The following is a 21101-nucleotide window of genomic DNA, read 5'->3' on the forward strand; positions in this document are numbered from 1 at the left end:
TGAGTACAGGAATCTAACAATAAAATAAAACACGTTTCATGTAAACTTCACTCGATTTCTAAAAAGGCCCCTTACAAAATAACTAAAACGAGTGCCTTTTTTCTGACGGTACGAAACGGTATGCCGTACCGGAACCTTTTTTCAAGTGAGAATAAAACGAAAACATTTGTTTTTAACGAAAGAAATAAGTGTGTGTGTGTGTTCCGCAGCACAGAGCCCGGGGCTGGTCGTAGGCTGGGTAGAAAGGGCTACATTAATTTTTGCTCAATGACAGAAAGAAGTGGACTAGCCTGGTTCCTGCTGGGTGGATGGAGGCAGAACAAGCTAAAGGGGCGGGACGGGAGTGCAATCTGCGCATTGTGTGGTGAGGTTGAGACGAGGGAGCACATTCTCGTCCAGTATTCATGGTCAGCTCTGAATAGACAGTGCAGACGAGGCTGCGAAAAGGATACAAAGAGCTCTGCGTACGATAATTCAGGAAAGCTGGCCGACGTAGAACGCGCAGCGTCACATCTATCTGAACACTATCTGGAAGGAACGAAATAAAACTTTGCAAGCCTTAAGGGAAAATGAAGGGTATAACATGACATGGGAGGGATAGGGGGACAGCATCCGGGCCGGAGTGACTTCTGTGATTTCCATCCTGTATAGGTGTACTACGGTAACGTTCCTCTGCTCTAGAGTGAACACGAACTTTACCCTGTATATGTGTGTATGGATATAGAGTTATTCATGCAACATTATTTCTTTACATAATTGTAAACTAACACTTGGTATGTATGAATACAGCCTGAGGTCTCGCATTTCAGAAATAAATATTCTATAACTACAAGAAAAAAAACTACATGACTGTACGATCATTTATGAACATACCACAATATTTTGAATACTTGTTATTATGAAAACAATAACAAACGACCAGAATAAAGATAACAAACCAACTTGAGTACCGGAACCTTTCTTCCCAGAAGAAGAAGCACTGATTAAAACTATACTGTATCCTAAGATAAAAAAACTCCTTACCTTAGTTAAAGGCTGAGGCTGCAAAGGAACACTCAGTAACGGCGAAAACAGAACTTCGCGATCCTACAGAGGATTGATTACACTGGCTGTGGGTCCAGACACCAAAGGCTCGTTGATCTGCAAGATTGAGTTACCGGGGAAGTGAGGTTGACATTCGAGTGCCTTTGGAGAAGGTCACTCCTTAGACACCGAGTTCGACTCACGGACGTTATGGTGAGATTGTCACTTGCAGCATGAAAATCGTCAATGTGCAGGTATAATTTGATGTGCAGAATGTGGCAGACGACGAAATGTTGCATTGAAAAGCCTCAGTTTTCTAGCTGACAATTGTAATAGGTCTTGATTTATGTATCTAATAATTTACGTTCGTAAATCAAAACAATAAACATTTTGTTGTCCAGTAACAACGTAAGAAGTAAAATGTAAAGAGGCTTCTGAAAAATTCGACCGAAAAAAATGTTTTGGTTCCATTCAGTGGTCTGCGAAGCATTGCCATTTACGCCAGAGTATCTCGGCTCTAATGTGACCGCCCATACTTACATGGTGGTGTTTGTTCTGCCGTGTGTAAGATAAGTTACGCTTATCCAATACGACCACCCATTTAGCTTTTTCTTACTTTTCTTTCAATTTAACTGAATTTACATCGCTCTGGATTATGGGACAAATGCAGTGATGCAGTTATGTCTGAACAGGGGTTGGACCCTGTACCTCTGGCTTCCTAGTGGGTTACTCTGGCGCACACGGACGGTACGGGAGGTGTGCGACTGGGTGCTTGCGCATCCCTTTTCTTACGCATCCCTTTATTAAATCGTATTTTCAACAGAAACAGTTATTAACTTTTACAGTTAATATAGTACGTTAAGGAATACAAATAAATATAATGATTAAGGACTTTCCTTTTCGTCAGCAGGATTTAAGAACCTTTTTGGAATTCAGTAAATAATCAATTTTAAACATTTTTGACATTAATTTTTTTTGGTAGAACAGCTGTTTTATACAAATTGTAGTGATTTTAACTTGACTTAAAAGCTAGATAATGAATACCTGTTTTTATATATATATTCTTATAATTATTAATTGGCCCAATTGATAACAGTATTACTAATAATTAGAGGGTAGGTGGTGTAAAATTATTTTAATAAACATACATGCACCAACGGAAGATAAAGATGATAATACTAAAGATGATTATTATACAGAGTTAGAACAGGTCTTGGATAAATTTTGATAAATTTGATAAATTTTCTCAGTATGACATGAAAATTCTGTTAGGTGAATGTAATGCACAGATTAGAGACATTTAAACCCACGATAGGTAAACAAAGTCTTCATGAATTAAGTAATGAAAATGGTATAAGATTGATTACTTTTGCAACCTCAAAGAATTTAATTGTGAAAAGTACCACTTTTAAACATAAAGATATCCATAAATATACCTGGTCTTCTCCAGATGGTAAAACTCATAATCAGATAGATCATATTCTCATTGATAAGAGAAGGCATACTAGTATAATTGACGTTCGTACACATAGAGGTGCTGACTGTGCCAGTGACCATTATTTAGTAATTGCTAAATTAAGAGAAAGACTCGCAGTGATAAATCATAAACAACAAAATCTAAAAGTTATAAAATTTAATACAGAAAAATTTGCTGATGAAAGAATTAAGAAAGATTACCAAATTAAACTGTCAAATAGCTTTGATGTTTTGCAAGATTTAAATGATGATGATAATATAAATGAAACAAACGTAAATAAGAATTGTGAGAACATACGTATTGCAATAGAATCAGCAGCTAAAGAAAGTATAGGATACCAAGAAACCAAGAAAAAGTAAGCCATGGTTTGATAATGAATGTCATAATCTAATAGAAATAAGAAATCAGGCTAGACTTAGGTGGTTAAATAACTCTGATGATACAAATCTAAGCAATTATAATATAATAAAGCGAGAAGTTAACCGCACGTTTAGAAGTAAAAAAAGAGATTACTTGAAAAGCAAAATTAATTAAATTCAAACAAACAGGTAAAGGTAAAGGTAGAGTCTTCCCCTGTGCTTAGCACCACGCCATGAAGGCGTATAGGGGATGTGGGGGTAACGCCCCACACTACTTGATACGGTCGTGAGTGGGGGAGATGTGATCAGCATCACGCCCCTGACCGCCTTTACACAAACAGCAAAAACAAAAATATCAGAGATTTATATAAAGGTGTAAATGAATTTAGAAAGGGGTGGCAACCTAAAGTAAACTTGATAAAAGATAAAGACGGTGATTTTCTAGCTGATCCAAGCGATATTCTAAATAGATGGAAGAACTACTTTAATGACCTTTTAAATGTTCATGTAGGAGATATATCAGAAGTAAATGAAGAACACACAGCAGAACCTTTAGTTCCAGAACCTAACTTGACTGAAGTTAAAGATGCTATTAAAAGGCTAAAGAATAACAAAGCACCTGGTATTGATTTAATACAAGCTGAGTTAATTAAATATGGTGGAAATTCGTTAATATGTCAAATTCATAAATTAATTTGTTTAATATGGAATAAAGAAGAAATCCCTCAACAGTGGAAAGAATCCATAATTGTTCCTGTGTTTAAAAAAGGTGATAAAATGAACTGCAATAATTACCGTGGAATATCTCTACTCTCAAGAACATATAAAATATTATCTAACATTCTTTTAACAAGACTAACCCCATATGCTAATGAAATTATAGGTGATTATCAATGTGGATTTAAACCTAACAGATCAAAATTTTTCACATCAGACAGACAATTGAAAGAAGTGGAATATAATCAAAATGTCCATCAGCTATTCATTGATTTCAAAAAAGCATATGATTCGGTCAAAAGAGATAAATTATATAATATATTAGTAGAGTTTGGAATATCTAAGAAGCTTGTTAGTATGATAAAAGTATGCACCAGTGAAACAGAAGTAAAATTCGTGTGGGTATTAATGTGTCTGACAAATTTACAATTCATGATGGGTTAAAACAAGGAGCTGCATTATCTCCATTGCTCTTTAATTTTGCCATAAAATATGCTGTTAGGAAGGTAAAAGAAACTAAAGAAGGACTAAAATTAAATGATGTGACTCAGTTGTTAGCATATGCAGATGATGTAGACTTATTAGGGGATGATATAAATACAAGTAAGAATAATGTTAAAATATTTTTCAAAACTGCTAAAGAGATAGGTTTGGAAGTTAACAAAGAGAAAATTAAATATATGCTTACAGGCCAAAACCAAGTGTTAGGTAATAATCAAAATCAAATTATTGATAACAACTCGTTTGAACCAGTTTCCAAATTCAAATACTTAGGAGTAATATTAACAAGTGAAAATTATATTAAAGAGGAAATAAAAAGTAGGCTTAATTCAGGAAATGCATGTTACTTCTCTCTTCATAAACTTCTGTCTTCTCGTTTAATATCTAAGAAACTAAAAGTTAAAATAGACAAAACAGTAATTTTGCCTGTAGTATTATATGTGTGTGAAACTTGGTCCCTCACATTGAAAGAGGAACATAAATTGAGAGTATTTGAATATAAGATCCTTAGGAAAATATTTGGACCTAAAAGGGATGAGGAGACAGGCGAGTGGAGAAGGTTACATAATTTAGTACTACATAATTCATATTCATGTCCAGATATTATTAGAATAATTAAATCAAGAAGACTTAGGTGGTCAGGCCATGTGGCACGAATGGGAGAGGAAAGAGGAGTTTACGGGATTCTTGTTGGGAAACCTGATGGTAAGAGACCTGTAGGAAGGCCAAGACGAATATGGAGGGACAACGTTGAGATGAACCTAAAGGAAATCGGTAGGGATGGAAAAGAGTTTATAGATTTTGCTCAAGATAGGGACAGATGGAAGGCCTGTGTTGCTGCAGCCATGAATCTTCGGGTTTAAGATGGCTAGAGAGTTAGTTAGTTAGTTATTACTAATAATCATGTATATCTTATTAACGCATTCATAATCAACTTTATTATTATCCGATGGTGCAGTGGTAGCATCGTCGCCCTGTAATCAAGGGAATCTGGGTTCCATACCCGGTGGAGGCACATAATGGTTCTATTCCACTCTAAACTGTAGGTCCAGTCCCGATTAGCCTTACTGTGCACAAAGTGGACTTAAAATACCAATTCAAACCAAACCAAAAACAAGTTAGGTACTTGGGTCGGACCCATTCCGAAATATAGTTTTAGATCCGTTCCTGCATGCATTCTTCACGTTTTCTCCTTTCAACATCACACCCCTAAAATTTCATTCCGTACGCCTCAGCACCCCTAGATGATTAATCCTAGCGCCACCGCTGCGGAGCTGTTAACTTCGCCATTGACGTCAGAAGAACACGTCTTACGTAAGCACGTAGATACATGGAAAGCTCAAAGATCCTTGTTGTGCAATTGGCTTTTGATTTGCCTTGTGCATGTATTATGCTGTGTAAGAAAACTTAAAACCTCTGATATTTTCATCTCCAGTTTTGATCGCGTTATTCCAGAAACGACTAAATTTATTTCAAACTTGAGAAGAATTTATTCATCAGTTTTTGACTAAATACACTTGCGTGTAAGAAATAGACCCACCTCACAAAAACTAATTCACCCATGTAACGGTATATTGATACAATTACAATGTTAATAAATGTAGGTTCACTTTAAGCGTTATTAAATAATCTTCCAAACAACGTACTTCATACTTCCTTTATTGTCTTATCTTCGTATTATTTTTTTTCTGAAAAACATTTTATGTCAAAAGTATGAGGGGGTCTATTTCTTTGCACGCAAGTGTATTTAAGCCCACTTTATGCACAGATTGGCTAATAGAGTCTGGACCTATAGTTTAAAGTGAGATCCGAACCACTGTGCAATGTCCCTCCACGGCGTATCGAACCCGGGACTTCTTGATTACAAGGCGACGACGTTACCACAAAGCCATCGAGGCCTAAAACTAATTTCTGTACTAGATTGTGTCAAAGCGACTATTTCTTAAACTAAGTTGGTTATAGGTCGAGAGTGCTAAACCCTTGCTATTAGTTGGAAACACTGACGATAAAACTTTGTTGACTTCCAATCTTCCACACTTCCCTATCTCACAGATGGTTGCGCTCTCTCTCTCTCTCTCTCTCTCTCCCTCCCTCTCTCTCTCTCCTTTTCCCACGTTTTTCATTTATTTCTGGTAGCAAAGGGATTCCTCTTACCCACACGATTTCAGGCTCATCCATTCGAATCAACCATGATTCGCGCGTGGGAATTCATTATTGGAATCAGTGGCACTTCATTCCCCCATCGCTGTCCATGCAAACTTTAATCCTGTTCCCATTTTTTTCCTGTTTGCTCGTGAAGAACAGTGGGAAGGTGTTTGGAAACTGGTCGCATAGAGTCTTGTCTCTGCCAAGCTATCTGCTTCCACTTAGCGACGTCGTGGTGGACTGAATATTTTCAGGAGGGCTCTGGTTCAGTGGGCATGGCTACTAAAGATACTCTTATACTATCTCTCTCTCTCTCTCTCTCTCTCTCTCTCTCTCTCTCTCTCTCTCTCTCTCTCTCTCTCTCTCTCTCTCTCATTTTCCCCTTTGCTTTTCGTATATTTCACTCCCTGTCTCTTTCTTTCTCTGTCTTTCCTTCTTCCTTTCTCTGTTCCTCTGTGTCTTTCTTTTTCCATCTTTATTCCCCTGTTCCCACATCTATCTAGGTAATCTATCTTTCTTTCTTCTTCTCTATCATTTTCCATCTAGTATATTTCTTTTGGGTCTCTTTATCTTTCTTCCTGTGTTTCTCTGTCCTATCTCTCTCCTATCCCCCTTCCTGTTTATCATTTGTCTCTTTCTCTGACACTGTTTCTTTCTGTTTGCTCTTCACTTCTTCTTGTTTCTTTCTCTGTCCCTTCCTTTCTTTCTCATTCATCCATTCCCTTTCTATCTTCATCTCTCTATTCTTTCTTTGTATCCCTACTTCACTCTCTCTCTCTCTCTCTCTCTCTCTCTCTCTCTCTGTGTGTGTGTGTGTGTGTGTGTGTGTGTGTGTGTGTGTGTGTGTGTGTGTGTGTGTGTGTGTGTGTGTGTGTGTGTGTGTGTGTGTGTGTGTGTGTGAATATTTGTGTTACAGATTCATGCTCTTCTGTGAATCTGAAAATGTCTCATGTGACCCACTTGAGCTTGTGTCCACCCACACTCCACCGCGTGGCGCCACTTTTTCGTAGCACACCCTGGAAATTGCATTCTAGGAAGCTATACTCTGTCGCGATAATCTCTGGAGCGTGTGAACGAAAAACAAGTCTCTGCGCAAGTGAAGCAAGTAGACAGCTTGACTAATGATGATGATCATGACAGAGGGAACGGGATTACTAGAAAGGGGAACAGCGACTGCAATTATCAGTCTTTGCAGCAGCGTATACTGCTTCGTTCCGCCCACTCTCTTTCTTACCTTCTCTGTCCTTATGCGCGTCCTTGTTCCAGAGATCACCGAGACAAAGTATAACAACGCTTACAGGGATGGCAATTTCCTTAAGTGTGTGGGCCGTTTTAACCTATTACCATTGGTATGGAAATTTTAATTCTCAGGCACATTTATTCCTCTCTCGATTTTCTTGCTTTGCGTCTCTTTCCTTTGGGTTATTCGCGACGATGAGAATAAATCAGGATTAGGAATTTACGAAGAACTCCCGAAACTACATACTATACATACATGTGTTGAATGTTTCTTTTAAGTCCACTTGATGTACGTATAGGCTAATCGGGACTGGACCTTCAGTTTAAAGTGCGATCGTAACCACATTGTTTGGTTGGAACAACCAAAAAAAATAGACGACCCCGGTTGTTCATCAGAACCGAATTCTTTTAGTTGTGCTGAGAGTTTCAGAAAAATTTAGTCAAAATTGTCAAATTTAGTAACTGCTACTATTTTCTGTTTATCTTTACTAAAAAAAGCATAACCAAACGTGTTCTGTTAATTCAAACAGGTTCCTCTGTGTATATTTTTGAAACTTTCTGTTTAAAAGTAATAGTAGCAAATTCATCAGTGTTGCATACTTCAGAAGAGTAATCAAATGTCGATCTCAAGCTGCCGGTAGCTCGCGGAGATATTTTGAATGGCTCGTGATTAGCTGATTACACACTGCAGGTGCTGGCAGAAATCTTCAGGAAGCTATGGCAACATCGCATCACCATAGAAGGCAGCCAGCCGGGTCAACATTTCGAGAAGCAATATCAACAATAATCCTACTTATACTAGAATCATTCTCCGTCTCTCGCACAACTAAAACTTGGCATTGACAATCTCTCGGAGTACCAATGAAAATAACGTACTGCGTCAGTGTGTGTCAACTATGGATATCGCTATAACTACTAACGCTATAAAGATAAATTTCAGTGTACTAATAAACCTACCAAATAGAAGCTGAAGGCAACTTAAATTTGCTTTATGATTTGTCTGCCCGTGAGAGATAACAATCTATCTATCTTAAGAGATAGGAACTAGTAATGTGAAGACCTGAATGTTCTCAAGTTAAATGATCTTGCAAATTTTAGTTTAATGTGGCACATTTTTTATTGCCTTGAAATTTATATTTTTTAAATCATAATTCATAAAAAAAAAACTTAACCGCTCTTGGTAGCTCGCCATGTCTTTTCAAATGTGTGAAGTAGCTTCATGGCTAAGATCTAATGTCGTTTATCAAGTTGGTACCGAGTTCGATACCTGGTGGAGGCACATGGTGTTTCACATCCCACTTTAAATTGTAGGTAATCCTCTTTGTCCATATATTCGACTTAAAAAAATGTTGGTACTAAATTCACAAATATCACCCAGTATATGTCGAGGCACATTTCTGTGCATGAAATATCCACACTATGACAGCACGTAGGTATTGTAATTGATACAAGTAATGAGAGTAGCGACACTGTTGATCACGTGACCAAACTGCACGTTTTATTTTTTGTGTGCCTCTCAAGTGTGTGCATTCCTGCTCAAACAGAGCACCACTATATTGCTTCCTCCTCGAAATATTCAAGAGACCGCATTTTTTAGCGATCACCCTGCAAATAACATTTTATGAGTCGATGGTAGAGCCATCTAGCGGATTTCCGAAAAATTAGTGACTCAAATTTGATGTACCTCGTTCCGTAACACCAAATTTTTAGAGCTGCATTTCCTTTCTTTCCCGCGCAGATTGTGCTTGTCGATGACGTCATACAGCACCCCAGTTTCCTTCCCTTTATGCACTTCTCACTTTGATAGCGCTCTCTCTCTCTCTCTCTCTCTCTCTCTCTTCTCTCCTCTTCTCTTCGCTATGTAAATTTAAAAGCCAATTACTGGAGGGCAGCTCGCAGCTCTTTAAGCAAACATAAAACGCTAGGATAAACCCTGGGGAGATGGGCGTCGGAAAACACATGGAAAATAGCTTATCACAGCTGCTTAGGACGATGAGTCTTTCACAGATAGCAGCAACTCAGAGTCGATCAATGAATCACGCTGTCTAATCAACCGTGCTCTGGAAGCATTTCGTGTGTAGGTGCACCGATCGTCAATAGATGACGCGCAAGGGCATCTTGAAGTACAGGATGTTTCAAAAGTCTTGCGTCCTTAAATATATGTTTGGGTAAAGGCACTAATTACTGATACTAGTATTGTTAGTTGAAGGGCACGAGGAACAGTTTCCACGTCCAGTCGCTCTCGAGAAATCTAACTGCTCCTCCACCGACCTTTTCTCCCAACAAGCTGGGGGAAAGAAATCTGTGCGTTGGATGGTTGTAGGAGGGGGAAGAAAACTTAACAATACGCTTATGGGAGTATTGCTATACTTGTTTTCTTGGGAATATCAAACTTCCGATGGTGTAGAAAAACGCATCAGCGGGAACAGGAAAGGTTGAAGATTTTGTTTGTTTTAGGAAAAGTCGAAACTTCCGTTTGATTAGCCGTAACTTAAAGTTGAAGTTGTTTGTCCATAAGGAATACATGGAACTCTACAAATAATTTCATCACATTTTTTACAGAGCTTAATGATCAACTTAAAAAACCGCTTCCACTTGCAACACGAAGAGAAATTCATACTCTCTTGTCCTATGTCCTTTTTTTTTAAGTAGCAGTGCCCTTTCCGACGATATTGTAATAAATGCTTACCTGGTGCGAAAGTGCCACTCCTCGCCTTAAGTCAAAAATATAATTTTACAGCAGACTGTTTTCTGTGTTTATTATTTTAATAGCAAACATTACAGACATAATATATATGTTGGATCATCACTGTTTAGAATCTTTACACGTGCCCAATATAAAAGTATACTCATAATATTTTCTATAATTGATTCAATGATTGATTAATTGATTTTGAAGCCTATACATTTTATCAACACAAAACTATATTTTAATAATAATATTTCGGAATTCATAACTTACACATGGTACATAACTTTTTACAAACTGTTTACTATATTCGAAAGACATTTGTTTCATTTTGAACACGTACGTTCATAAATTCACATTATAAACTCATAATAACTCAACGTAACACAACATTGTAACTATTTTTACTCATTACATACTACAATGGCTAATATGTGTTGGAAACCTTTGGACAAAGGTAATGGACCAATTAAGTAGGCTGAAAGTAAGTAGTGAGGTTTGGTTGAATACACATGTAACTCTTCCTTTGAAATTTTAAAGGTACATTGTTTATCCCTTGCACATGAAAGACAGTTTCTTAAATAGTTCATAATACTTTTACGCATTTTGGGCCAATAATAAAACCTTTTACAAAAATCATAAATTTTCGAACACCTTAGAAATAGGATGCTAAATGCTTGATTGATTTCGTTTATTTTACTTCGCTTTTGTTCCACGCTTGGCTAATCACGAAGATGAGATGTTTGAAGTAATAATCACAAACATGTAGCGACGACACGATGGAGGATTATACTCTCTGTGACCCAGAGCCTCGCTTGTCTGCAAAATTCAGTCTACACTCTGCCCCCTGGAGCAGGCGAACGAAAAAAGTCTCTGCGGAATTAGTGACGCGAAACGACTCCACCAATGACAGGTGAGAGGAACGGGATTGCGTGGAAGGGGAAAAGCGACTGCTGTTACCAGCCTTCCCAGTAGCGTACAATGCTTCGCTCTGCCCATTCGCTCCCCCCTCCCCTTCTGTCGCTATGCGCGACCTTGCCCCAGAGATGATTGGGACAGTGTATAGTGTCAGTGGAAGAAAGTTTGACGCTTGAATGTCTTTGGAAAGTGTCACCCCTTACACACCACACCGAATTATGAAGTCTTGTCCATTTAGATTTCTGTCATGAGTTTAATGCAAGTTAGTATCTCGAATAAGAGTGTTCGAGAAAGAAAAACTTACATACCTAGGTAATTGTCGGATGATCATAATTTTCAGTTTTGTGGAATAGTTACGGTAAGATATGGATAGCAGTCCGGTAGTGGAAGTTGGCAATGTTTTAAAGGAATGTGCGAGTGGACAGCTAGACACTGAGACCCTTGTGATATTCCGAAAACTTGTCCAGCCACGACTCCGCACGTTAATGAGGTTGGCTGGCCATTATATGCCTGCCTTGTTGCACTAACTGGTATTTCAGTAGAAACGAAGCTCCATGGATTGTGCGGGGAGTCAAGTGACCTGGAAGAATTCGTGGAAAAATCTTCGATAAGTTACATAAAAGTTACTGCAAACTCCACTGAAGAGATCCTTACCATGTAGCAACAGAAAGGGTCGGATAGCTCTTCAGCGTTTCCTGTACAAGAATTGACTTGCCTACTAGAATGTCTATAACTAACACGAGAGTTTCCGGAATCACACGGTAGAGTTCGCTCTGGTTTCATCCTGTCCTTTCTTCCGCATTCCCTTTTCCGACAAAAGAGTTTGTTGGAAAGGGCAGAACGAAAGTTACAGCAACTTTTATGAGTTTTTTAACGATTTTTCCGGTTTAACGGAAAGGGTATTCTACAAATTTAAAGAACTCTGAGTAAAATATACCACCATTAAGCCTTGTTTCCATGATAACCTTATATATATATATATATATATTGTTTAGAGTATGATAAAGACCTTGCTAGAAGGTTGAAACGTAACGTTTAGTTTATGTTTTAAAATAAAATAAATTCTGCCTTGGTCAGCATATTGAGTTTTTGGATAAAATATGCGCTTTCTTGTTAAAGTTGACACGGTTGTGCCGAAGGTTCAACAATAGGATATTAGTAGCAATAATAATACTATCGATACTTTAATTCATGAACAACATGAGACTCTATAATGGTATACAAATGACACCTCTCAGAGCACGGGAAAGCATTAAGATTTGCAGTCAAAACAAAACTCAGAACTTACGTTTGACATATACGTAGATTCAGGAATCTGTTTATTTCGATTATGCAGTTAAAAAAGAATGTATATAAGTATACAAGGGCAAAATGATGTCAACAAAATATATCAACTCAAACTGGTTGTCAGTCAAAACAGATGTAGACAATATCACATCCCGAGACAGCGGTCTCAAGAAGGGTTTAGGGTTCGAAACCCAAATCAAACAAATACGTTCTCACAGAGACCCTCAACAAGTGCCAGGGCGAAAACGAGTTGTGTACAGAACGAGAGGGCCGTAGGGTGTATTGCACCCCACACTAGTCCTCCGCACGAACCTCACCACAACGAGCACCAAAAATCTCGGGACCAAACACACAACAAAAATCAACATTGAAATAATAACACGAAATTGCAAATTAGCAACTACAAACTCCTCAACACGTGTCAGGGCGCAACGAGTTGTGTATGGAACAAGAGGGCCGTAAGGTGTATTGCACCCTACACAGGTCCTCCACACGAATCACACCCCCACGAGCACCAAGGAGAATCTAAACAAAGCTCATTAGACATATATACACTTGAAAGAGCAAATGAAAAATGGTTCAGAATCTGGGCCGACGGACCGGTTTTTCTACTCTTTTTGTCGTCACAGACGACTAGTATCAGAACGGAAATTATATGTGCAAAAGCGTGAAAAAACATTAATATACAATAACCAACTGCACAAAAGACACAGTAACAGTACAAAATTATGTAGTGAATTTTGCAATTAAAATATTCTGTACTTAATGCAAAACTTTATCAGAAAACTATAAAAAATAATAATGTGACGTCAGCAACAAGATTAAAATATACAAGGTGGGACCGTGTACTTCAACACGCTGATGTCACTCAAACATTTACAAGATAATTGAAACATGAAAATAAGTTGAAATATACAGCATAAACACAACGTAAATTATGCAAAAACACTAGCATAAATTATCGTGTACTGAAAACTGTTCACGGGATATGTCCTTTTGTTTCCACCGAGAAACACACGCGCAATTCCATGGTGAAACACCAAACACGTCACAAGAACTTCTGACGTCAACTTTACATATTGAGTAATGTGTTCGTGTTAATCACACACAGATATGGCACTAACACAGCAATTCGGCACAAACAGAACGTGCAAAGGCAAACTTAGGTATTCCACTATTAAAAACAACTGTGAAAAAGCTTACAATTCCAAGGTGCAACCACATGGAGGTCCTGGGAAGGACATGTCAAAGTCCAGGATATTAATGGGAAAGTTGTGTTTCTTCTATTCGGTAATGGGTGCTGTGTAGTTGTTTACATTGATGGAAGGGTCCTTGTCATTGTCGCTGATATTTGAACATCAGTTTGGTTATTGTTTTAGAACGAGAAATTCGTCTGGTCCAATTTGATATGCTATGGACTATAGGTGGCAGTAGGAGAGGGGAGAGGTGTACACGTAGGAACAGCACGGAGAAGACGAGATATGGAATCATTTCTATTCGTTGTACAGAGAGTGCGAGCTGTTGTGTGCATTATACACAATGAAACATTACGTTGTTGGCCGATTTCTTCGGTATTTCGGAGCAAACAACAACGAGGGAAGAACTTGTAGTTTTCAAACAGATTAAAAAGCAGATACTTGAGTTATTGTTATTGAGCTATTGTTTTAAGTTCACTTTATGCACAGAAAGACTAATCGGGACTGGACCTACAGTTTAAAGTGGGATCCGAACCACTATGTGCCTCCACCGGGTATCGAACCCGATAACCCTTGATTACAAGGCGACAACGCTACTACTGCGCCATCGGGGAGGCCTAGCAGCTATTTCAAGAAGGGGTTATTGTTTAAGAGTTTAACACACTTATGATGGACGAAAGAGGCAATAATGTTGAGGAAATTGATAGTGACTTTGGCTATGGTTCAGCGTCACATCCAGAACGAAGTCCATCGCTAGTTGAAAGTAGTACTTAGATTGTATGCTCCATTGCCACAAAACCAGTAGGGAGCAAAATTCCACAAAGGGTAATTAGCCGATGCATACAAAAGGAGCCATTTGATTGCCTGTCTAAAACATTAAGCCGACGGCCTGGTCAATGCGTAGGCACATTTCTTTCTTGTCCATTTATAGAGCGAACCTAACCTAACCAATTTCTCTCAGGCCTACTGTCCGTAGGACCTCCCCGATGGCACAGTGGTATCGTCGCCGCCTTGTAATCAAGGGGTTCAGGGTTCGATACCCGGTGGAGCCACATAGTGGTTCGGAAAAAAAGAAATTGTTACACGTACATTCTTAGCGATTGTCGGAAACTGTGGTCTGACAAGAAATTATCAATACTTATTATATAAGTGGGGGAGACTATAGTAAAGAGATCGCTGTAGAAGAGAGAGCCTTGTAGCGGGAATGTGAAAGAGTTGGCGGGTTGACCTTGCGGGTACTCGTAGATGAAATTGATTGACTAGGAATTCGGTTTTAATTTTGCCATTAATGATTTTATGAAAAAAATTCATGTCTGCTAGTTCGTGACGAGTGTGTGGTGACTGGATATTCAAATTAGACATAATATCTGTTTTATGGAGGTGTCTGAGAAAAGGTATTCTATGGTGAGTAATGGCGAGAAAAAAGCTGAGGACAGAATCAATCGTGGATAGATTAGTTTTAGAAGCCATAGTCCAGATGGGAGAACAGTATTCAGGAGTGGAAGAGATAAAGGATTTGAAAAATGTAGTTTAATCTTACAAATTAAAGCGTTAATTTAACAACGCAATGTTTCTACCGTCCTTACGAAATATGCGTGAAGTCGCTAGAAATTTGGAAATGTAAACCAATGACTTGGCAACAAAGGACAACACTGCCATCTACGTAGATATCAAGGATTATGTTCAGTCGATGCTGCTAGACAAATGAACTGGGCCTTTTTCTACTTCGGGGATGCTTTCTAAATTGAATTCCTTTCTTTGTCCAATTGCTCATGGCTGCTACGGGCATAAGCAGAAACCAACAATGGTGGAGTTTGTATAGCATTGCCTTTTCGTGTAAGTTCCTTCAAAGATCTATTGTAACCGCTCTGCATGAGTCTCTTAAGAATTGCGATCTCTCTTGGAGACCGTTTGTGGTGACAATAGAGATCAATCAATAAATCCGTATATTGGGGAAAACAGCAGGTGAGATTCCTGTGTCCATGGCAATCGGACATCCTAAGGCGACGACAACTAACTCCCACCAAGATCAATAGCGAAGGTACGAACAAGCTTTGTTTTCACTTAAAATGAAACCTCTTGTTTCCTCCATTACTAGAGCTTGGATTTCTAGGTAATAAAAGCTGTCCAAGTAAAATTATATAATTGTCAATAGCTTGTAATATTATAAATAGTCAACAGTTTAACATTGAAAATTTCGCTTCCAAATGGTAATAACTCTTGTACTGTATTGAAGTCCTTAAAATCCACTTTATGCACAGAAAAACTAATCTGGACTGCGAACCCGGGACTCCTTGATTACAAGGCAACGACCTCTTCGCCATCGGCGAGGCGAAAATAGTAATACATATTTCCATGACATTAACAACAGTAACTTCCAGATAAAGACAAAAGTTGGTGTAATCGCATTAACAGAAACTGAGAATATTATGTGTGTTAGCATTATTATTGGTTTTCAAAGCAGGAAACCTTTTCTCTCCAATAACTTTCTGAAATAATGGAAGATTTGTAGTTTATATTAATAATTGTTTCAAGCTACTACAGTTAAAACATCTTCTTTTTCTTTTTCGCCCAAACATACTTTCATATTCAAAACAATTATCTCAATTTCGCAAGAAACTTTTATGACAAATTTCAATTTATCAATTTACTTCACTCATCCTTTAAGATCTAAATTATTCTCCAATTTTCATCCCGTGAAATAACCCAAGTACCAAAACAAACTTCCCAACTTTTTCAAAAATATTTTTAGGTACTTATATGGTGTTAGCAGTTACTGTAAAATTTAAAATATTCTACCGTTTAAATTTAACAGTCTGCTTGCTAATTTACAAAAACAGGACGCGAACCTGTTTCTTTTTTCGTGAGCACATGTGCGATATAATGCGTCGCATCAATGCTAAAACCACGAATGTGCAAATTTTGCCTTTTCACCTAGTGCAGTTCCTGACTACTTTTTGTTGATAGATTCATACTAATTTATATGATCTAATAAATAGCCATAATTAGGTAGGATATTTTACCGATGACGACATTAATCCAAATGTAAAACCTTTTCGTGGATCTTGAATATTAATCTCAAAAGTAAGATTTAGCACATTCCTGGTTTTGGCATTAGTGCGACAATATACGTATAAGTCTATGGTATGTACAGCATTCAGACATGTAAGAACGAAACTTTCAAATTTAAGTTTGAACATTTAATAATGCATACAGATAGCTAACGATTATAAACTGCAGTTATATGCATAATAAATAAATATATTTTAATAATTGATTTTTTAGTTGGTGTTTTAAGTCCACTTTATGCAGTTAGGCTAATCGGGACTAGACCTATGGTCTAAAGTGGGATCCGAACCACTATGTGCCTCCACCAGGTAACGAACCCGGGATCTCTTGATTACAAGGCGACACTGCACCATCGGGGAGGCCTATTTTAATAATTGAATCAATAAAATTGCATTAATTATGGTTAATTTCATAGCAGCCATTAATACTTTAAAAATCGCTAAGGTCATATTACGGTGATTGTATGGCAGCGGAAACTGAGTCTTTGACTAATGTAGGCACTAACAAATCGAAATAGGAAATTTTAGGCACGATAGAATTCACGTGCAGTGATTGTTGTGTTCTGTTCACTGAAAGAAAATAGGCATTCATGAAAAATCCGGACTATATCCATTACCGATTCGTCGTATATAAACAGCGTCTCAACATTCAGGGTACATTCCGTTGAATAATACAACCTTTCTCTTTAATTGGATAAGTGTATTTTATTTAGAACAATTACAGTAATGATGTCTCTACCGGACATTAACCGATCCAAGTGTGTTTTTCCAGTAAATTGCACGATTTCTAGATTTCAAGCCTTCTATGTTGAAACTACATATTTGACCAATTTACTTGAAATGTAATCCTGCAAAATGTTCAGAATCTGTAAAACTTTTGGCTGAAAAGCTATCAATTTCAGGCAGTTCTTCCAGTCAGAATATTTTCGGTTTGGACTGCATTCCGGTCCTAAACTGCGCACTACTTTTTAATAGTTTCATTGTAAGAATATAGCTCATCCTAAAGTTATTATGGGTTTAGTTCTTTATATTCCGAAAATGAAGCATAGACAGCTTTCTTTTTAAGTAAAATGTAAGATACACACGGTATAGCGTGTTTAACAAAGAGCTAGATTGTCGTCAGTCATGTTGAACACGTTTACTGATTTATCCCAAATGCAATACCAAATTTGTCTTCAAATGTATGTATGTAGCTGCTATTAAATATTCAGCTCAAAAACTTTTACATTTTCTGCACAGTGCTGTCACAAACGTGTTGGCTTGCCTACCTTTCCCCTCTCGCTTCTAAAGTTTGTATTATATTTCAAATTAAAATGTTTTATTTTCAAACTCTAGTGCAATCACCGGTTTTCTATGAAAAAATATTTTTGTGTAATTCTTTCAATACTATTTTAAAGCAAAACTCTTGGTACATTGATGCCATTAATTCGAGTGGAAAACTTAAAAATTACTGTAATATTAATCAGTATTTTAAACAATTTTCAAGTATCGGTATCGGTTCAATGTGGTATCGGCTCAGCCCTAATATGTATATATATATATATATTATGTATGTATGTACTTATGTATTATGTGAATAGGAGAAAATCATCTTTGTTTTTCCAAAGACAATTACCGGTACTGTACCTATCTTGAATCTTTTATAAGCAATTTTAAAACTTGATTACCTTATTTTCCCCTGTACATGACGCATATCTTACATTTTCTTTTACATTCTACTTTCGTTGAAACAAAAGAGCATCGTTTGTTGTTCATGAATACAAAAATTACAAAGGAAGTTAACATAATGGCTTTGTTGTTGCTTCAAATCACAAAACGAGAAGTTCCCGAGGCGTTTTAATGTAATTCTGTAACAATGCAATTAGACTGGTAAAAGTAGGAGTAATTTAATTTGTATTTTTAATGTTTTTTTCTTTTCTTTTCAGGTCTCGCTGAAGCACCCAGAGGGCAGAGCTCAAGAACGAAGAACGCCGTGCTGGAGGACATGGCAGGTTCTTCAAGAAGACCTTCCAGTCTGCCAACTTCGCTGCTACTCCTGCTGGCACTTTTGAGTAAAGGTCTCCGGTGACGAGCCTGAGTATACTTCTCAATCTCTACAAATGGACTACTTACAACCTCCAACGTCCAATCATTATCGCTTGTTTTTTATATTCGTAACAACGCTGTTGGTGAATAGTGCTTGGAGAACATTGAATTTGCCCATCCGAAGAGGTCGCTGTGTTAAAGGTTATTTACAATGAGTTGGTTCTGTGACGCAAGCTTTGTTATAGGGAGTCAATGGAGTCCTACCACTGCCAGAACGGTGATTGTTGAGGCAGCAATGAATGAACCGAGGAGATGAACCTTGTATTCGTCCATCATCAATCTGAGGCCAAATTATTCGTACTGGTTTTTGTGTACCCTGAGTGAGGAACAAAGTGTAGATTTTTTTTCGTTTACACTCGTTATATTAATAGTTGGATGCTGATATGGTGCGTATTGTGGCGAGTGCGTGTGAAGTCGCAATGTGGAGAGGAGAGCAGATAAATGTGTGTGGTTGGAAGTTTCCCCCAAAAGAAACATTCAATCTCCGTTTAATATATAGACCTATGTTAATTATTACACATACAAACTGCAATCCTTCAATGACTACAACAAAGTTAGATTCTTAGCTTTTTAATAACATATTTCATTTCTTAGCCTTCAAGATTACATTCTAGTATTATTCTGTTTCTCTGCTATGCCTTCATTCTTCTCAAAGTCTTACCAGGGAAAAGAGAAGGCTGTTGCTAATCTATTTCTGTTCCTTTTATTCCACTGCTCATTCTCTATTCTCTATAATTTTATTTCAATAATATTACTCTTCTTCTAATACTGACAAAATGCATTCGTCTAATTCCCTTCAAATTTTCTTCATGGTCTTCGACCAGTTTATTCTACAAGGTATATGGTATTTTCTTATTTTCTATTTCTTTTCTTATACATTTTTCACACAATCGACAGATAAAGAGATCGTCAAGCGCGTTGTTACTGACCTATAGAATGTGCTTCTTGTCTCCTTTTTATAATGTTCACCACCTGTTCCTTTTTCTCTCTTCTTTATATTCTACACTCTCGCAGTCGCTCCGACAAATTCACATTGCCTTCTTCATCTCTTCCTTTTTCCCCAAACTAGATTCTATCTTTCTTTGTGATCACTTTTCAAGCTTCTTAACTTCTTTCACTACAGTGTTTGGTCCATTTGACTTTGTTTTCTCCTTTCTCTCTCTCTCCCTCATTATCTCCAATTGACTTTCTTTCCTCCTTTATCTCTCCCTCATTCTCTCCATTTGACTTTCTTTCCTCCTTTCTCTCTCCCTCATTCTCCCCATTTGACTTTCTTTCCTCATTTCTCTCTCCTTCATTCTCTCCATTTGACTTGCTTTCCTTCTTTCTCTCTCTCTCTCTCTCATTCTTATCATTTAATAACGAAATAGGGAAGTACAACTGAAACTTCTAATGCAATCTTCGGGCACTATCGGGATGGACACCCTCCGAGATATTATCTCCTAGAACCTAAATATTATTACAGTTGTCATTGTTCTCTTATTATGACAATTCTAACGTAACTTCTATCGCTTTAAGGGGTTCAAAATCAGCTCCCGAGGTTCAAAATGAATATGAAATTCCCACAGGCACGTTGATATAATCACAATATGGCGTAGGGTGTAGAGATAGAGGTTACCAGCATTCGATAGGCTTTCACCACATCTACACATTCCAAACCTTGCTCACTCTAACTTCCTTATGTTTCTCAAGTTGGCCAACATACTACGTTCAATTGCAATTGCAATGCAATGGTGGAGCGTGTGTAATGGAGATATGGGCACCTTAAGGAAGGAACACTAAGGAACTTGCCCATTCTGCTGGAGTAAAAGAAAATTACCTACATATTCTTCCTTTTTTCGTTGATTTTAGGAACTATTTCCCTTCCTCTTTTATTTAATCTTGTTTCTCTTTTCTAGCTTCTTTTCTCAGTTCTCTTCTTGGTCATTTGTTTTTCGTGTTTTCTTTACAGTTTTCTGTCTCATTTTCTTCTTTATTCCTATTTTATCTCTTTCTCTCTTTCTATATTTCTCTTCCTTCCTCTCTCTCTCTCTCTTTCTATCTCTCTCTCTCACTTTCTTTCTATCTCCTTTTCTCTGTGCGTGTGTTTTCCATATTTTCATTATTTTCTATCTCTCTTTCACGGTCTCTTTCATCTTTCTCCACTTCCTCTTCCCCTCTCTCTCTCTCTCTCTCTCTCTCTCTCTCTCTCTCTCTCTCTCTCTCCCTCTCGTGTTCTCTTTGATTTCTTTATTTTACCTTCACGTTATTTAATTCTCTATGACTTATTTCATCTTTTCTTTCCCCCCTTAAAAGTTCCTCTCTTAGAATGAGATGTCAGTACAGTCCACTTAATTAAGGTCTATGCCCCAAAATTTTATACCTGAATGAAGTATGTCTACCCTCCCCTCCAACAAA

The 21101-nt window shown here is 37.6% G+C and overlaps 1 protein-coding gene across 1 annotated transcript in view; it reads left to right on the forward strand.

Moving 5' to 3' along the window:
* LOC145985778 (lachesin-like) overlaps positions 1 to 19044 on the forward strand; it is a 423684-nt gene extending 404640 nt beyond the window's left edge. The window contains exon 9 of the mRNA XM_083119859.1: positions 18545 to 19044. Within this exon, the coding sequence (XP_082975985.1) occupies positions 18545 to 18687 (143 nt within the window). The 3' untranslated portion in view covers positions 18688 to 19044. The remainder of the gene's footprint in view (positions 1 to 18544) is intronic.
* Positions 19045 to 21101: the final 2057 nt, after the last annotated feature.

The sequence above is a fragment of the Lepisma saccharinum genome, chromosome 3 (genome assembly GCF_977018435.1).
Source record: "Lepisma saccharinum chromosome 3, izLepSacc3.1, whole genome shotgun sequence".
NCBI lineage: Eukaryota > Metazoa > Arthropoda > Insecta > Zygentoma > Lepismatidae > Lepisma > Lepisma saccharinum.